The sequence below is a fragment of the Martes martes genome (genome assembly GCF_963455335.1).
Source record: "Martes martes genome assembly, chromosome: 5".
Taxonomy (NCBI): domain Eukaryota; kingdom Metazoa; phylum Chordata; class Mammalia; order Carnivora; family Mustelidae; genus Martes; species Martes martes.
Genome location: NC_137892.1, coordinates 156845384 through 156861692, shown reverse-complemented (window position 1 = coordinate 156861692; position 16309 = coordinate 156845384). Strand labels below are relative to the sequence as shown.

Sequence of the window (16309 nt, the reverse complement as noted above, 5' to 3'; positions counted from 1 at the left end):
GCGGTTTCAGTCCCCTACAAGCTCTGTGGTTGGCTCCCCACTCCTTGCCTGATCTAGTAACTTATTTAAGAGTGTATGAAACAGTGCTTCCAAACTTGCATACACAAAGTTTCCCTGCGTGTCTCCTAGCCACCTCTGCCATCCAGACTGCTAACCCCCAGTTCTTAACTTTGGTACAGTCGCTGGGTTGGCATTAATGATCACCTACCTCCAAAACTCTCTTAAATAAGAGTCTGAGAGAGAATATTTCCATTTCAGTAAAACACAGCTAGCTTAATTTGGCAGCAGTGGAATTCCAGCCTGCATCCTGTTACAACAGGCCGGGCCACACTGGCAATTACTGTGCTGAATTACAGCAGCCTTTGGACACCTGCCTCTTGTATGCAACAAGTTCTTTTTTTTTTTTTTTTTAAATCCTATTTATCTTCAGTCATCTATTTATGTCAAGAAAGGAAACATATGAGCACAGCATCTGTTACTAGAGTGACACAATTACCAAATACTTTCAAATGAGGAAAAAAAAATCAACAATAAATCTGGGTTCGTTGTCAGGTGCTTTAGGAGACAAAACATTAGTCTTTCAATCACAGTGGCTTGCTTGAGCCGAGCAGATGGTGATACCAGCAGAGAATCCCCAGCTCAGCCTGGTGTTTGATGGGCATAAGGACCACAGAAATGTCACCTCTTCCCAACTGGCAGAGAAAAGCAGGTTTCTTATCACAAAGGCAGTTCAGCCCAACCCCTTCCTGCCTATAGTAGGCAGGTAACAAGTTCAAGGACTTCCGTATGGTTACTTTCCCCCCTTGTTGGAAACTATGTAAATGCAACGGGTATGGGGGAGTCCTTTGCTTCTCCCAGTAACTAAATTTAGACATAATATTAAAAGTTTTTTTTGAAGAAATTAGAGCCATAACAAAGTAGTACCAATTCAAGGCAATTAATCGTTGGTTACTTTTCACTACTCTGCAAATCTATGTAAATTGAATGGCTGCTTTGGGAAAACTCCCATTTTTTTACAATGGCATGTGGGTAACTATAGGTGATCACAGAGATTCTGCAATGTTTATTTGCTTTGCTCTTCTTTTGGGTATCATCAACAGGTCTGCGTGGGTCTTTGTTAAACTTGACTTAATTTTATGGATGTCTTAGACTTCGGATTGGGACGAGAGAGAGAGAGAGAGAGAGAGAGAGAGAGAGAGAGAGACTGAGAGGTGGAGAGCCCTTAGTTTGAGACTGCGCGACTTCCCAAAGAAGTACCGGGCATAATTTAGTCCAGACGCTAACGTAGCCTAGGGACGCCCTGGCTCTCCCCACGTCCTGCGGATGCGGCGCCCCGGCCCGCAGACACGCCCAGCTCGAGAGCGGCTCGAGGCCCGCCGTCCGCTCTGTCCCGCACGCTCCCCTACGGAGCGCCCGGGTCGCGTCCCCTCCCGCCTCCTCCCTCCGCCCCGGCGGGCGAAGCCGCGGAAAGTGCCCGGCGAGCCGGTTACCTGCCAGGCTGCCCGGCCTCTGGAGGGTGGCCGTGGCATACAGCTCCTGCGAGTGCTTGCTGTACTGCTCGGACGCGTGGACCAGGCGCTTGGTGGGCGACAGGGTGGCGTACGTGCCGATGGTGGAGCTCAGCTGGTGGATGGGCGAGGAGGAGATGGTGGACTGCACGGTGGGGGGCGAGGTCACGCGGATCGGGGACAGGCCGGCCGAGGACACGACGATGTTGATGGGCGAGCTGGTGCTGTAGGACTTGGCCAGGCGGCTGGGCGACTGCTTGGGCGAGGAGCCGCGCGGCGCGGCGTAGGCGGCGCCCTCGGGGGCCGAGCCGCCGCGCTGCAGCTTGGTGGGCGAGCCGCCCTGCGGCGCGGCCAGCGGGGAGCCCCCGCGCGGCGGCGCGGGCAGCGTGGAGCTGGAGTAGTAGAGCGCGGCGGCGGCGGCGGCGGCGGCGGGCGGCGCGTCGGGCAGGTGGAAGGCGCTGCCCAGGCTGGGCGCGAACGGCTCCCGCGGCGGCGGCGGCGGCGGCGGCGCGGGCTCGGGCCCCGCCAGGTGCGCCGCGCGGCTCGTGGTGCCCTGTGCGCGGGAGAGGAGAGGACACGCGCGCTTAGCCAGCGGGAAGCAAAGCCCCCCGCCTCCTCCCCCCGCCCCCCGCAACCTTTCCCCGCGCGGCCCGGCCCCCCGGCCGGGGGGGGGGCGCACCTCGGGCGCTCGGCGGCACCGCGCGCGGGACCGGGACGCAGGCGGCCCCGCGACCTTCTGGAGGGACCCCTGGCCGGCCCGGGCCGGCCGACAGCGGGGCGGGAATCACGTCTGGGAGCGGGACAGTGTTCTGTTTGCACAGCTAAGGCGTTTCTGGAATAGCAGAGGCATCGCATTAGGCACCTCAAGGTTTTAAAAGGCCACCTCTAGGGCCATGGGGATCGGCTTGAAGGCAATCAGGATCCGTTCGTAGTGATGAGACTTCGAGGCACTAAATCCCCGCCCCCACCCCCACGGTCGTGTCACTGGATAGAGTGTCTACCTCCAAAATGGGCTAAGTTGCATACTTATCTGGAGAACATCATGAATAACCTACTTCTCAGAGTTTATTCTGTTGCTATTGTCGTGGTGATTCTTCTTTTTGGACCAGAAAGGTTAAAAGGAGGGAAAAATACCAAGTCAAAATAAATACCCTTGGTCTTAAATTATTAAAAAAAAAAATAAAGCATTTCTAGAGGAATCAGAGCAATTGCAAATAAAAGACGAAAAAAGCTTCCCTTTTCTAGATTTTAACGGTGGGCAACAAATCTTTCGGCATCTCTCTCTCTCTCTCTCTAGCTGGCTTTTAAGAGCCCCCTGCAGCTGTGTCTTCAAATTGAAAGCCAGTTGCCTCTCATTTATTTACAAGAACACAAAAGACAAGAAGGGCTGGGGTGGACTGGAGAGAAGGCTGGAGGGGAAAGCACTTTCCTTGAATCTTGTCCAGAGACAAATTTGCATCCGAATGAAAACACTGCATTGTCAGCCACTCCTGGGCAGGAGGTCTGGGATCTTCCAGGCTTTCCCGGAGGAGCAGAAAGGTTTTTGAGATCAGGCTGGTGTGAAAAGCGGGTAGGACTGGGCGCTGAGAGAGAGAAACTGGGAAGGAAGGTTTCAAAATTAGGGGTGGGAACGGAGTGGGAAGGGGGCCGTGGGTAAGGTGGCGGGAAGGGGGAGAGAGACTCAACAGATGCCGTCCATTAAAAGTTTCAGTGCTGCCTCTCCACCCGTTGTGGAATGACCATTGGCAAATGAACAGCCTGGGCACCGCCATCAGCACACACAGGGCATTCCAAATGTTATCTGGATGTCTGGTTCATGGGAAGATCCAAGGGACTTAGTCGAGTAAAATAAAAATCCTTTATTAAGGGCAGTGGGATAAGAGGAGATGCAGTGTTTGTCAAAAGACTGTGTGTGTGTGTATGCATTATATGTGACATGTGTATTCTACCTATTTGTGTATATTTTATATAAGTGCACTGACAAAGATTTTCTCTAGTCATGCTCCTTTGAATTCTCTACTCCATGAGCCCCTGGTTTGGGGAGTTTCTGTGCTCATCTCTGAGTTACCTGATTTTAGCAAGAATCTCGCTGAGTCAGTTTACCCAGAGGCTCCTGTGCTCCCCTGGGGGATCACCCTGCAGGTCCCACCTGGTTCCTCGTGCCCCCTCCACCCGCCCCAACCATCAGGTGCCTTCTCAGCAAGAATCCTGTGACATAGATGTAATCAGAGCCCCCTGCCCAGATGTTTCCTCTTAGCAATTTTCTCCCCATTGACTCCACCCTGCGCCGTGGTCACAAATCCCACTTTTCCTTGTTGAAGTAAGGATACAGCCTAGTTCACTACCGAGGTCTCTTTTCTTCTACTAGGGAATTTTTTTTTTCCCTGAATAAAATCTGTGTTCACCACTTTACAGTCCAGCTCTAGTTTCCCTTGAACACCACTGAAGCAATTAGTTTGAATTTAACATTAGGAGTGAAAGTAAAATGGGAATGCCAAGCTTTGTTCACTAAGGAGTCTCCAGACACTACAGTAAGGCCTGGTTCATGGTAGAGGTACCACGGATACTTGCAGAATAAAGGAATAGTTAATAAGGCCGGTCCCAAGTCTGGCAATGGGGCTGGGTTTATGTGAGGATAGTATGGGTGCAGAAGCTTGATAGAACCCGTGAGCTCCTCCCGGGCCCTGAGATATCTTCTGGCATCTGCCGGAGTCAGAGGGGAGCTGTTTACTTCCAATGCTGCTTCCGTCCCAGTAGAATGTCTGAGCAAGAAATGCACAGGCCGGGCTTCTCGAACCTGACCGTGTATTATCATCAGTGGGGAGTTTTTTAAAAAAAATCTCAGTATCCAGGCTATACCCTAGCCATTCACACACTCTCTGGAGGTGGGACTCAGCAGCAGGCTTTTAGGAAGCTCTGCAGGGGATTTCCATGTGCAACCACATAGGCGAACAAGTTCTCTCCAGAGCTCTGGTTTTCCGAGTGCGGTCCCTGTCCGCAGTCAGCACCAGGCCACCCTAACTGAATCGGAGGCTCTGGGACAGGGGCCCAGGAGCTGTTTTAACAATTCTGAAGGTCAGGTGCCTGGGTGGCTCAGTGGGTTAAGCCTCTGCCTTCAGCTCAGGTCATGATCTCAGGGTCCTGGGATCGAGTCCCGCATTGGGCTCTCTGCTCAGCGGGGGGGCCTGCTTCCTTCTCTCTCTCTCTCTCTCTTCCTGCCTCTCTGCCTACCTGTGATCTCTATCAAATAAATAAATAAAATCTTTAAAACAAAACAAAACAAAACAATTCTGAAGGTGGTTGCTAGTTTAAAGCCCCCGATCTAGAAGCTCTAGCTCTGATGCAGGGGTCTGGAGCGAGCCCAAGAGCCTGAGTTTCTAACAACCTCCCCAGGGAGTCGGATGTGGGTGACGGAGAACCGTCACCAGAGCAGTGATAGGGACCTTCTTCCTTCGTTTTTTTCCTGAAGCTCTCCTGGGGCCTGAGCTACATTCTGCTGTGCAAAACCCAGCTGACAAGTAGCAGAAAAGCCTACGATAGGAAGTTTCTCTAAACCTTTCCCACAGGAGCAGAAGGAGGAGAGAGAACCCCAGAGGCTCTAAGGAGAGTCCCCTGCTTATAACGGGACGAATACTTTGTGTTTTGTCTTGGAAATGTACCATTCATGATAACCCCATGTGACATTAAAGATGCCATTGCCAAGTTTCATGATTTCTAATACAACAAATACTAAAGTATACCTATCAGTATATCTATTAGTATTTGTATTAGTATACAAATACTAAACTATACTAAAGTGTATATAATATAAATTAAAGCAATGTTATGTAGAACTCCAGGATTTAAACATTAGAATGATGTGGGTCCTAGGAAAACGCTGAACACCCTTAGCACACATTTAATTTCCCTTTCAGTCTGTTGGAACACCTAGTCTCAGGAGCGCTAAATGCTAAATATTATTGTCTCCAAAGAGTCCTTAATAGCCCCCAACGCTGTAGAAGTTTTGAGAACTGCCAAATCCGCACCCAGTATTTTGACAGGCTCTAGCAGCCAGTTCAGAAATCTTTTAAATATTGTAGGATCTTGGTGACATTTTGCCATTTTTTTACATGAAAAAAATTAAAACATAAGAAACAAGATTTTTTACAAGCTCTTTAAGATTGGTATTGTTCCTGTTAGAAGTGTTTTGTATCTGCACTGCCCGGTATGGTAGCCAGTAGACACAGGACCCTATTGGGTACTTAAAAATGGCACTGGATTTTAACACATATTTTAATTAATTTGAACTTCAATAGACAAATGTAGCTGGTGGGCCACCTTTTACTGGACTATGATATAAGCTCCTTTGCTGTTTATAATAAATAACCTATGGTGTTAGGCTCCCTTCGGATGGAGTCATAAAGGCCTAGGAACTATTCTTTGGTTACAAAGAGAATTCTGTTATTACCGCATCGGTTGGACAAAAGGAGTAGTCTTTTGGGAACTTGTTTCCACTCTTGTGGTTATGTTTTGTTCCATTATATAATTTTACTTAGCAACTCTTAGCTAGTTAAGGATAGAAAATCCATGCCTCAGTCCTAGGTTTTTTAACTACCTAGGTCATTGGGTTAAAAATAATATAAACATTTTAACACGCATAAAATGTCACCCACTTTACTGTCATAGAAGCTCAATTCTACCTTAAAAGTATGTTAACACTGTAAAACTTAAATCTAATTTTAAAGGTAGAGTTCCAAAACTTCTCTTTAAAAAAAACCCAAAACAACAACAACAAAAAACTAATTACTATTATACCTTCTTCCCTAAGGATATCTGGAAATGCAATAAGAACTGAAATAATCTTTTTATGATGGGACCCTTAAAATAATATAAAAATTCCTACATACTTGGAGGAGATGGCCTCCTAATACTCTTGTCCTTTGAGAAGGACAATTTCTGTTGGTGTTTTCATTCTCAGCTCTTTGGAACAGACCAACACAAAGGGCTACTTTGTTTTTCCTAACCCCTCCAAAATGGGACACTCACCTATGTGAAATTAACAAGGAAGTAGAACATTGTCAAGTAAACACTTTGATTAAATGGTTTCCAATAGGCTGACTTTGGTGTACACTAAATGTCTTTCTTTCTTACTTCTCATTGTGGAAACTCACCAAGAGAAAAAAGAAACATTCTAGTTCCAATGGATACTTTATGTATATTATATCTCAAGTAAAAAAAAAAAAAATGTAGGGATTTTAAAAAAATGAGACATGAAGGGAGCACCTGGGTGTCTCAGTCATTAAGTGCCTGCCTTCCACTCAGGTTACAGTTCCAGGGTCCTGGGATTCAGCCCCACATTGGGCTCCCTGCTCAGGGGGAAGCATGTTTCTCCCTCTCCCATTCCCCCCTGTCTGTCCCACTCAGTGTCCCACTCACTGTCTGTCTCTGTCAAATAAATAAAAATCTTTTTAAAAAAAGGAGACATGAACAATACATATAACTTATCAGAGCTCTTATAAATTAGATATTTCATTTGCCTAAGATTTTACATATAAGTTTTAGTTGGGGCAGATCTAGAACATACTACAGCTGTGATTTGTCCTAATTTGTACAGAATAATTTCAGGCCTACAATTATGACATTGTTCTTTTCTGGAAGTCTGAGCCCCTGAAAATATGGCGGTCTTGGACCAGAACATGGCACTGGCCTCGACACGAGCACAGTTGCTTCCTCATCGCTTCACATTTTATCTTCTGTCCAGGGATGGGCATGGAGTGACATGGGGAAAAAAATTCCCCAAACTCAGAAACTTAATGTTCATTCTTTGGAGACCTGTCAGTGACAAAAAACAAACGCAAAAACAACAACAACCAACCAAACAAATAAAACCAACCCACAAAAACCAAAAAAACCCAAACCAAACAAAAACCACAACACAACAAAGGCCTGCTGGGCTGCAGCCAGTTAACAAAAGACTTGACAGCTCCGGCTGTCTCGGGAACCTTGACTTCAGATCATGAGTAAGCCGTGTCACCGTGGTAAGCACCACATTTTATAAAGCAGGTCCATGATTTATGGGCAGCCCTCGTGAAGACGCATTTAGACCTGCCAAGTTTCCCGGAATTGTCAGCGAGGCCCCCAACTCTGGGTCAGGAGGAATATTTGCCCAGAATGCCGGGCAGCCAGGCCCACGCTGTCAGGAATGGGCAACGGGACACCCTGTTCCGAGGCTTCCCCGAGGGAGCCTGATGACGTGGGGTCAGCTGTGTGTTCCCCACCAGCTGTCTCCATCGTTTTCATTTTGCTGGGTGACTGGTGAGCCTCGTAATTCCTGGCACAGAGATTCCTGGTTGTGGAGGCTAAGGAGGTCCTGGGCAAAAACAATGCCACGAGAGGCAAAGCCAGAAAGCGCATTTCCAAGGAAGGCAGAGGCAACAGGGCGAGTCCGGCCGGGCGGGGAAGAGCAGCGACGCGGGAGGTGACATCGACTGGGTGAGCAAGGGGGTGGGCAGCTGTCTGAGGGAATGCAACGAAGAAAACAGAACCGATGACTGGAGAATAGTTGTTCGATGAGTTAAGGAGCCTGAATAGTTCTTAACTAGTGAAAAGCCGGACATGGTTTTAAGATGACATCTTTGAAGAAATGCATTTCTAAACCAGAACAAGCTGGTAACATGATTTAGAAATACCGGCTACGTGCTGTTGGTTAAACATCTGAGAGCATGTAGAACTTCCCCAGAGTGAGTCTGCACACTCAGGGGGACAGAGTCCTTTACCCTGACAACTTGGAAATGAGGAGAAATCACGCCTCCAAATGCCAAACAGTCTCATTTAGGTATTGTCTGAAATGCTCCTATAATGCAACACCATTAAAATGGATCTACATTCCCAGGTACGTTTTGTGTCCTTGAACTTACCCTCTGGGGTGAAATGTACTTGCTTGAACACTACAATCATTGTCCCCCCAGTTTTGGTATCTTCTCTTTTGAAATTAACTTTAAAAGGAATGCCACTCTTTAAAATAAGTCCCAAGGTAGAAAATCCTCAGACCATGAGAAAGGTTTGATTTTGGAAATAGCCAAATAAAATCAAGAGCCTTGTCCAGCAATTTCCCTGAGGAGCACTGGTTTTGGGAAAAACTAACATGAAACACAAAGAGACAGCTTCTGTTCACAGTTCAGGCTATCCCCGGAGTCATCATTGCTGGATGAAGACAGAAGGGCAGGGTTTACCTGGCAGTGACCTTGTACTAACACTGAAAGGTAGTGCCCAGAGCAAAGTAAACTTAATTGAAAAACCAAGGAGTCTGGAAGGAATTCCTTCCCCAGAAGAGAACAACTCAATTAAAAGGGCCATAAGAGCTATAATCTTTGAGATAAAAATGGAGACCACTCTCACTGCTTTCTTTTCCGACGGGGGTCCCACAACTAGAGAGAGAGTGGGAGGGAGCAGAGGCATTTGTAAACCTATCAGCCCTTCACTGCAGCGAGCAGGAGGTAACAGTGCATCTATTTACTCAGGGTTTCCCAGCCACTAGTACAAACCGGGTGGTTCGGATTTTTACATCCTGGGGGATGGTTTTTCCTACCCTCTGCCCTCCCTTTAATAAAGGTGTGATTAGGGTCGTTATCAATAAATATTCAGAAGACTATGTCATATGGCCATTAAAAGGCTCTACCAATGGAGGGGCGCCTGGGTGCCTCGGTCAGTTAAGTGTCTGACTCTTGATTTCGGCTCAGGTCATGATCTCAGGGTCCTGGGATTGAGCCCTCCGGGGGGCGGGGGGTGCTGCTCAGTGGGGAGTCCACTTGAGATTCTCTCTCTTCCTCTCCCTCTGCTCCTCCCGCCCGCCCCCTGCTCACAAGCTCCCCCTGCAAATAAATCATTCTAAAAAAGCCTCTACCAATGGAAAAAACAAACAGACAAAAACAGGGACATGTCTTATATAAATTTATCTTAAAGAATATATAAGGAGGAATTTCTGGGTGGCAACTTTTTTGAAAAAACCAAATAAGCCTTGGCAAAAAATATACTACAAAAAATTTTTATTTCAGCAAGAGGTTCATTCACTATTTGCTTTAAGAAGCCAAATATTTGCTTAGAGGAGGAACTGTTCTAGTACAACAAACACATACCCTCCCTGCCATGAGAGATGTTTCAATTACTGAAGCCAGATTATAGATATTTATACTGAAAGCAGAAAGTAGAGGGGGAAGATTTTAAAGCACAGTAATGAGAAAGGATTTCTTTCTTTTTTTTTTTTTTTAAGATTATTTATTTATTTATTTGACAGAGATCACAAGTAGGCAGAGGCAGGCAGAGAGAGAGGAAAGGAAGCAGGCTCCCTGCTGAGCAGAGAGCCTGATGCGGGGCTCTATCCCAGGACCCTGGGATCATGACCTGAGCCGAAGGCAGAGGCTTTAACCCACTGAGCTACCCAGGCGCCCCAGAAAGGACTTCTAATAGTGGTCATCTGAAAACTATCTTAAAAACAAAGGAACCGCCCATTTCCCACAAACACGCCAAGAAAACTATACAAAATGGCATGATCTCTCCTCTGAATGCTTCGTACAGTATATATTCTACACTAAATACGTTCCTGTGATTTTGTGTTTTCCAAGTTCACTGGTGACTTCATTCCTCCTAAATATTACCAAACAACAACTTTGCTCATAATTAAGCAAACCAGAGGGCTGTCACTCCACATGTCTGTATGACCCTTTCCATTCAACGGCCAATACATAGGTGTTTACTGGAGATTTGTTCCTTCTCTGCACCAGGTGGATCTCTGTCCACCAAGCCACCATCCACAGAACTCTCCATCCCCTTGACCTTCACAATGACCTGACACAAAACTGCACCACTTAAGTGATGATCCAAATTCAACGAACGCCCCGCCATGAGCACCAGTGAGCAGATGATATATTTATAATTATGATATAGTCTAAATGAGCACTTTAAGACATAAAAGCCAATGCCACATTCAAAAAGTAGGCCAGATCAAAAAGAAATGGCAAAGTTTCTTCTGAAAAAGTTTACTGCTTTTCTAGGTTCTCCACTGTTGTCCAGTCTTATTTTGCAAAATTATCATACAATTCTTCATTTCCCGTAGCAAGCAAGCATTTTCTAGGATTATAAATGTGCACACACTTACTTCCACGCTGCTGAAGGACATGAGAGTGATTTTAAAATCTGTAGTTTCCTGCCAGTGCCCTGTATACAGGTGCACCCTTGCTTATCTCTCGCATATTGTGTTTCTTTGAGGGAAGACGTGCTTGGTGAGACTACTGTATGTGTGCACGGGGGGAGGGACCAGCATTTCTCGAGGGACTCCTCTATGCCTAAAGTCTTGTATTCAGCATTTCATACAACCCACAGGAAGTGTTATGTGAGCAGAAGCAGGCAGGGCCTGGAGGAGGGCCGGCTTCCCGATCTGCTCCCTACCTACCACCTCTGCGGCAGGAAAATACGTTAAAGGCTGGAGGAGCCTGACGAACACTTGGGGAACCCCAGGCCAGTTATTTGCCATGTGGAGATCGGCTGGGTCTGGTTTCTGCTCCTACAGCGAGGCCATCCGAGGGGAAGAAACCCCGATGCAACTAGGTTTAGGATGTTACCTCCGCTAGAACAGAATGATGCTTTCAACCCACAAGTCAGGCCATGCTGTACCTCCTCCAGCAAAAGACAAGACCCTCACGATAACCCACGGGGTGTCCCATCCCTTCGAAAACTCCTGTGCCCAACTTTAGCCACCTTGGCCTCCTTGCAAAATGTTCTGTCAACATGCCAGGCCACCTCACCCGGGAGCCGCTGCATTCACTGTCCCCAGGACAGCCGCGCACCCGGCTGGTTCTCTCTCTGCCTTCAGGTCTTTCCAGCTGTTGCCTTCCGGACTAGAGCCCCCAGGCCACACCCCATCCCGCACCTTGGATCCTCCTTACCCTGTTCTGCCTCACCTCCTCCTCAAAGACATCATCGCTTTCTGCCGAGCTATGTTATTTACTTATTCCCGGGGTCGGTTTTCTGAGTTTCCATGGCTGCTGCTAGAATTTGGGTTCCTTGAGGGTGGGGACTGCGTCCCTTTTCTTGACTTCTTCATCCTGAACCCACGACAGCTCACAGCACGCAACAAACACACAGAGCATCTTGGATACATTAAAGAATAACCCACAGATACACGGAAGTATCTGGAAAAGCAGCTCGACTTTAATTGTGGGACCTCGCAAGAGCCACACAAAGGCCAAGGTTAACTTGGAGGGAGAAGGGGGAAAGGACAGAGAGGAGGAGGGGTGCTCTGCACAGCCTGTTTGAGGCTGGGGCACGGAGCTCACAGGATGGGGAATGAATAACCATAAGTTGTCTCATGTTACTTCCCCGAAAGTCTTTGGGGTCTGATGGGAAGAGTCTTACCTTCTGTGTCTCCCAGCCCCATGTACTCAACCTAGAGTCTGAGGAGAATGACTTTCAAGGATTTTAGTTTGGGTAACAGCAAAGAATTAATACTTTATTGCACCTTCTATGCCTCATAGTTTTACCTGCGGACTGATATGATAGGGCAATTGGCCACCTGTAAACCCTGGTGGTAATTATTCCACAAATACTTATTATGTTGAATAAACTAGAGTATTTTTAAATTGAAATTAGAATCTTTCAACATGCATGATACTCCTTTGAAATTGCATTCTGACATGATTTATGAGCCAGACAGAAAACCATTTGCTTTACTTTAGAATTACACATATTTTTTAGACTGAAAAAAAAAAGAAATATTTTTGTGTTGATTGATTATTGACCTTATTAACTTGGTCTGGCATCGGGTGGCAATAATTTGAACTTCCCTAGCCCTTTTGGCGCTTTCTAACTACAAGATATTCTAAAAATCAAGCCAGTCTTGAAGAAACGACCTTTCATACCACTCCGAATATTGAAAAGAACGTGTCACAGTGCTCAGCAAAACCACTGGAATAGAGGGGTTCCCTAGGTGATCTGAACAAAGGAGATGTTACCAGGATGGGAAGTGGCCTCCCTACTTTCAAGGTACAATGCTAGAAGCAGAAGAAACATACTGGTTTACTTGCTCAGCCCTTCTCTGACGTTATTGGGAAGTCACAGTGCCTATGGGGTATTCAATAAAACATGCCTTTCATCCAGCAGCACTGAAAGCTAACAGTAAATCACAGTACCAACATCTACCACTCCGTAAAATAAATAGTATTTAGATATTCGCCAACAGCCTCAATCCTGTTCGTCGAGTGGATTGGAACAACCCCCGGCTTTAAAGGTTCAGACTTCTCCATCCCGTCACCTGCCACAGTAAACGAGCACGCCAGTCCCTTTCGCCTGGAACTTAACGTTATCACCTTGAACGTGAACATTTACAGTTCACGTTCTCCAAACTATTAACTCGGATGACTTCAAATACAGAGCTTTGATATCTTTACAACTTTGTTACACTTTCTGATTAAACTTTAAAACAGACTTTTAATGTGAGGCCCCATCCTGTCATTCTGAGCCTCTACTGTTTTACTCCCGTGTTAATTAGCGGATGACGGAATTAGCTCCAAGAAGAGCTCCTACCACACGGAAGGAGATAAACCGCCATATTGCCTGTCCACATTTATAGACCTGTTAATAGGTTTGAGCTGCTGACGAATTCAATTAAAATGGTCAATAGTAAAAGGAAACCTATGAAACACGGCCAGAATCACCAGACTTCAACTCAGTCAAGATTTTGTGCCCCTTTTTACTTCTGCTGCCTTAAAATGGCACGTGACAACGTCTCTACATGTGATGAGGCTGAGTCCCCCCATCTTTAAGGTGTAGAAGCTAATATGGCCCTGCCGTGGAGAATAAGAGGATGCATGTGAAACAGATTACTTCTTCATGCTCAGTAAATGGTAGCTATTCATTGTATAAGAAAGCTTTGCTTTAACAGTCAGCCATACAGAGCTATGTATGAACTGAGCTGACAAGATGCTCACAGATGAGTTGGTAAAGTAACTGATTTTTCATTTTATATTGACATTTCTATTTTCCATGGTGTTTAGCTATGGGAATACAGATTTTTAAAATATTTGATTCAATGTTTTCAACTCAAATTACCAGAGTCTTTGATATTTATGGGGGGGAAAAAGCCAAACATGAGTAATAAGTGAGTTCAAGATTAAAAAAACAAAGTAGAACTTTATTGTTTTACTACTTATATGTCTTAGAAGTTCTAGGACACTGGTAAAAGCCCAAATCATAGCTTTCATAGGTTAATTTGAATATAAAATATTTATTTCTGAGTGTGGTCTGTTGGACCTAGAAGTATAGCCAGATATAAGGAGAAAGGAAGAGCTATCATGCACTTGTGTGCTTCCAAAGAATTCAAAATCATGTATGTTCTACCACAACCAGTGTATCACGGTCAAAGAGTCCCTATAGATGGGAAGAAAAATATTTCCTTTCAAGAATGGGAGCTTTTGAGAAAAAAAAAGAATATAAACCTACAGAATGAAATCATACAACTTCCATTTCATCTTTTAATAAAATAAAATTAGATTGAAAAAAATCTAACGGTATTTCCTATGCTAATAATACCCAATATTTCAAACATCATATAGTGTTCTGTCATGAAGCAATAAAGACTATTTTGTGTTTATGATAAGTGCACGTATATTTGTACATACCATTTTTTTTCTAATAAATTAAAAACCAGTTTTGGGTATTCCCTCACATATCTTTTCACATTTCTTTCAGGGAGGTAGAACGGACCAGTGCTTTTAAAGAACAGTGATCCTGGATCTGGGAAACAGTAGAGATCCGGGGTTTGCCTCTGTGTATGTGACCTGCCCTCAGTGACTTTAGGGACCATCGCTCTCCAGCCCCCCACACCTTCATTCTCCATCCAAACAGATGCATTCCCTGAGCCAGGGTCCACACTGGACCACAACAAGGGATCAGGCCATTCTGCTCCGTGGAATGTATTATTTACCACTCCCTTTTAGTCACACACCCTATAGCTTGGCATCACAAGAAGGTAAAAGTTAGAACGCCACGGATGGACAAGAGTGTTGCTTGAAGAAGGTGCTCAGGTTTTTAGTACCTCGCTGAGGCAATAATTTAATAACTGAAATGCACTGAGACCTTTCAGTTTACGCTTCATTTGTGTCCATGTCACCTACACTAAACGTCTCCCGGTGACTGAGCTATGCCATTCCTAGCTCATCTCGCCACCTACCTGTCTGCAAGGCATTTCTTGGGGGCCACGGAGAGGACCAGGGGCTGCTGATAAAGGATCAAAACAGCCCTGCCCTCAAGGAGCTTTTAGTTTAGTTGGAAAGATTCTTGGATGCGTAGTCACAATAAACTGGTGCCAGAGATGGGTGGGTCTGGTTGTTCTAGGAGCCCGGGACGGGGAGAGAGGCTGGGGAAGGGATCCCGGGAGAGGTATCATGCATTAATGCAGAAAGTATGAAATGCAGCTCATTAGCTGGAAGGGATACTTTCAGGGTTGTGGGTTCTTTATCCCAGGAGCAAAAATGCAGAGATTAAAGTAAGTTTAAAATAGCTGAAAAAACAACATAGCCCTCCGATCAATATATTAATTCTGCTGGGTCGATCCAATACAGCCTCCATGCCCAAATTAGCATGCAAACAACATTAACATCTTTCTTGAAAAAAAAAAAATTCGGGTTCGTCGCTACTTCTTTTCACCAAGATCCGATCTCAACGGCACCTGATAAATCTGTGTTCTGAAACCACAGGAGTAAGGGCACAATGCCAGGCACAGCTCAAAATCACACTCGGCAAAGGGTAACTACTTCCAAACCCCATCAGTTATGTTCAGAAGAGTTCTGCATACGTGATCAGCCATTAATACCACGGTCCTTGATGCGATGAGGCCCCCCAAATTATGTCATGCTTATTATTTTATTTTATTTTTCCAGGAGAAAAAACTTTGTTCCCGGTGCCCTCACAAACTCATCATGCGTGTCGTAGTTATGCCACGCAGAGACACAGCAATCGTAACCAGACACACATTCACGGAGATCGGTGGGTACACGGTGGTCCAGCGCGAGCGATTCACAGAAACTCCTCGAGAAAAGATCTACAGTTCAGTGTTACTCGATCAGCTTATTTTATTATTCATTTCCTTCACTCATAGCCCTGAAGGCGTCTGTCCTAAGTTCCAAGTTCCGGGACATGCCTAAGAAAGGCAGGAGGGAACCACAGCCGGCTCCCAGCAGCCCCAGCTCCCCCACCTGCTCCCTAGGAGCCCACGGACACCCCCATCCCCACACGTACCTGGCTGAAGGTCTGGCCCGCACCTCGGGCTTGCGTGCTGCGGGCGGGGAGCTGCGAAGGGGCTGTCTCGCTCAGGGCCAGGGTCTGGTTGCTATGGTAGCTGGCCGGATACTGGAAGGACCCTTCAGGTTTGGAATTGAGCTGAAGTGCACTCTGGGAGAGCAGACTGGGCCCTGCATTGAAAGTCATTTAGAGCAGTAAGTGACAGCCTCAGTGAAGCAGAAATGACATGTATTATTTATTGAGAGTAGCCTAGAATTATCACACGCACACGATTCCAGCCGTCTATGCTTTGAATTCTGAGAACTAAAATGACCATATAATTTGACTCCGGCTCTTAAATGAGATTTTTTTTGGCGGTTTAAAAGTTCTCAAAAAGAGTAGATTTTTTTTTTTTTTTAAATGATCTCATCCTGACCTACATAGAGACATTTCTTTTGAGACAAATTGGTTAATCCTAGTAGTTATTTCTGGATTACACAATATCAGAAACATTTGAAATAATTCCAAAGTCTATCTTTTGGTTCACGTTA

The 16309-nt window shown here is 45.9% G+C and overlaps 1 protein-coding gene across 2 annotated transcripts in view; it reads right to left on the bottom strand.

Annotated features, from left to right (window-relative positions):
• CTNND2 (catenin delta 2) overlaps positions 1 to 16309 on the bottom strand; it is a gene marked incomplete at its 5' end in the record, with an annotated part of 906977 nt that overhangs the window by 384543 nt on the left and 506125 nt on the right. For both annotated transcript variants that reach the window (XM_080804204.1, XM_080804205.1), the window contains 2 exons: positions 1491 to 2061; positions 15777 to 15949. In XM_080804204.1, coding sequence (XP_080660330.1) covers positions 1491 to 2061; positions 15777 to 15949 — 744 coding nt within the window. The remainder of the gene's footprint in view (positions 1 to 1490; positions 2062 to 15776; positions 15950 to 16309) is intronic.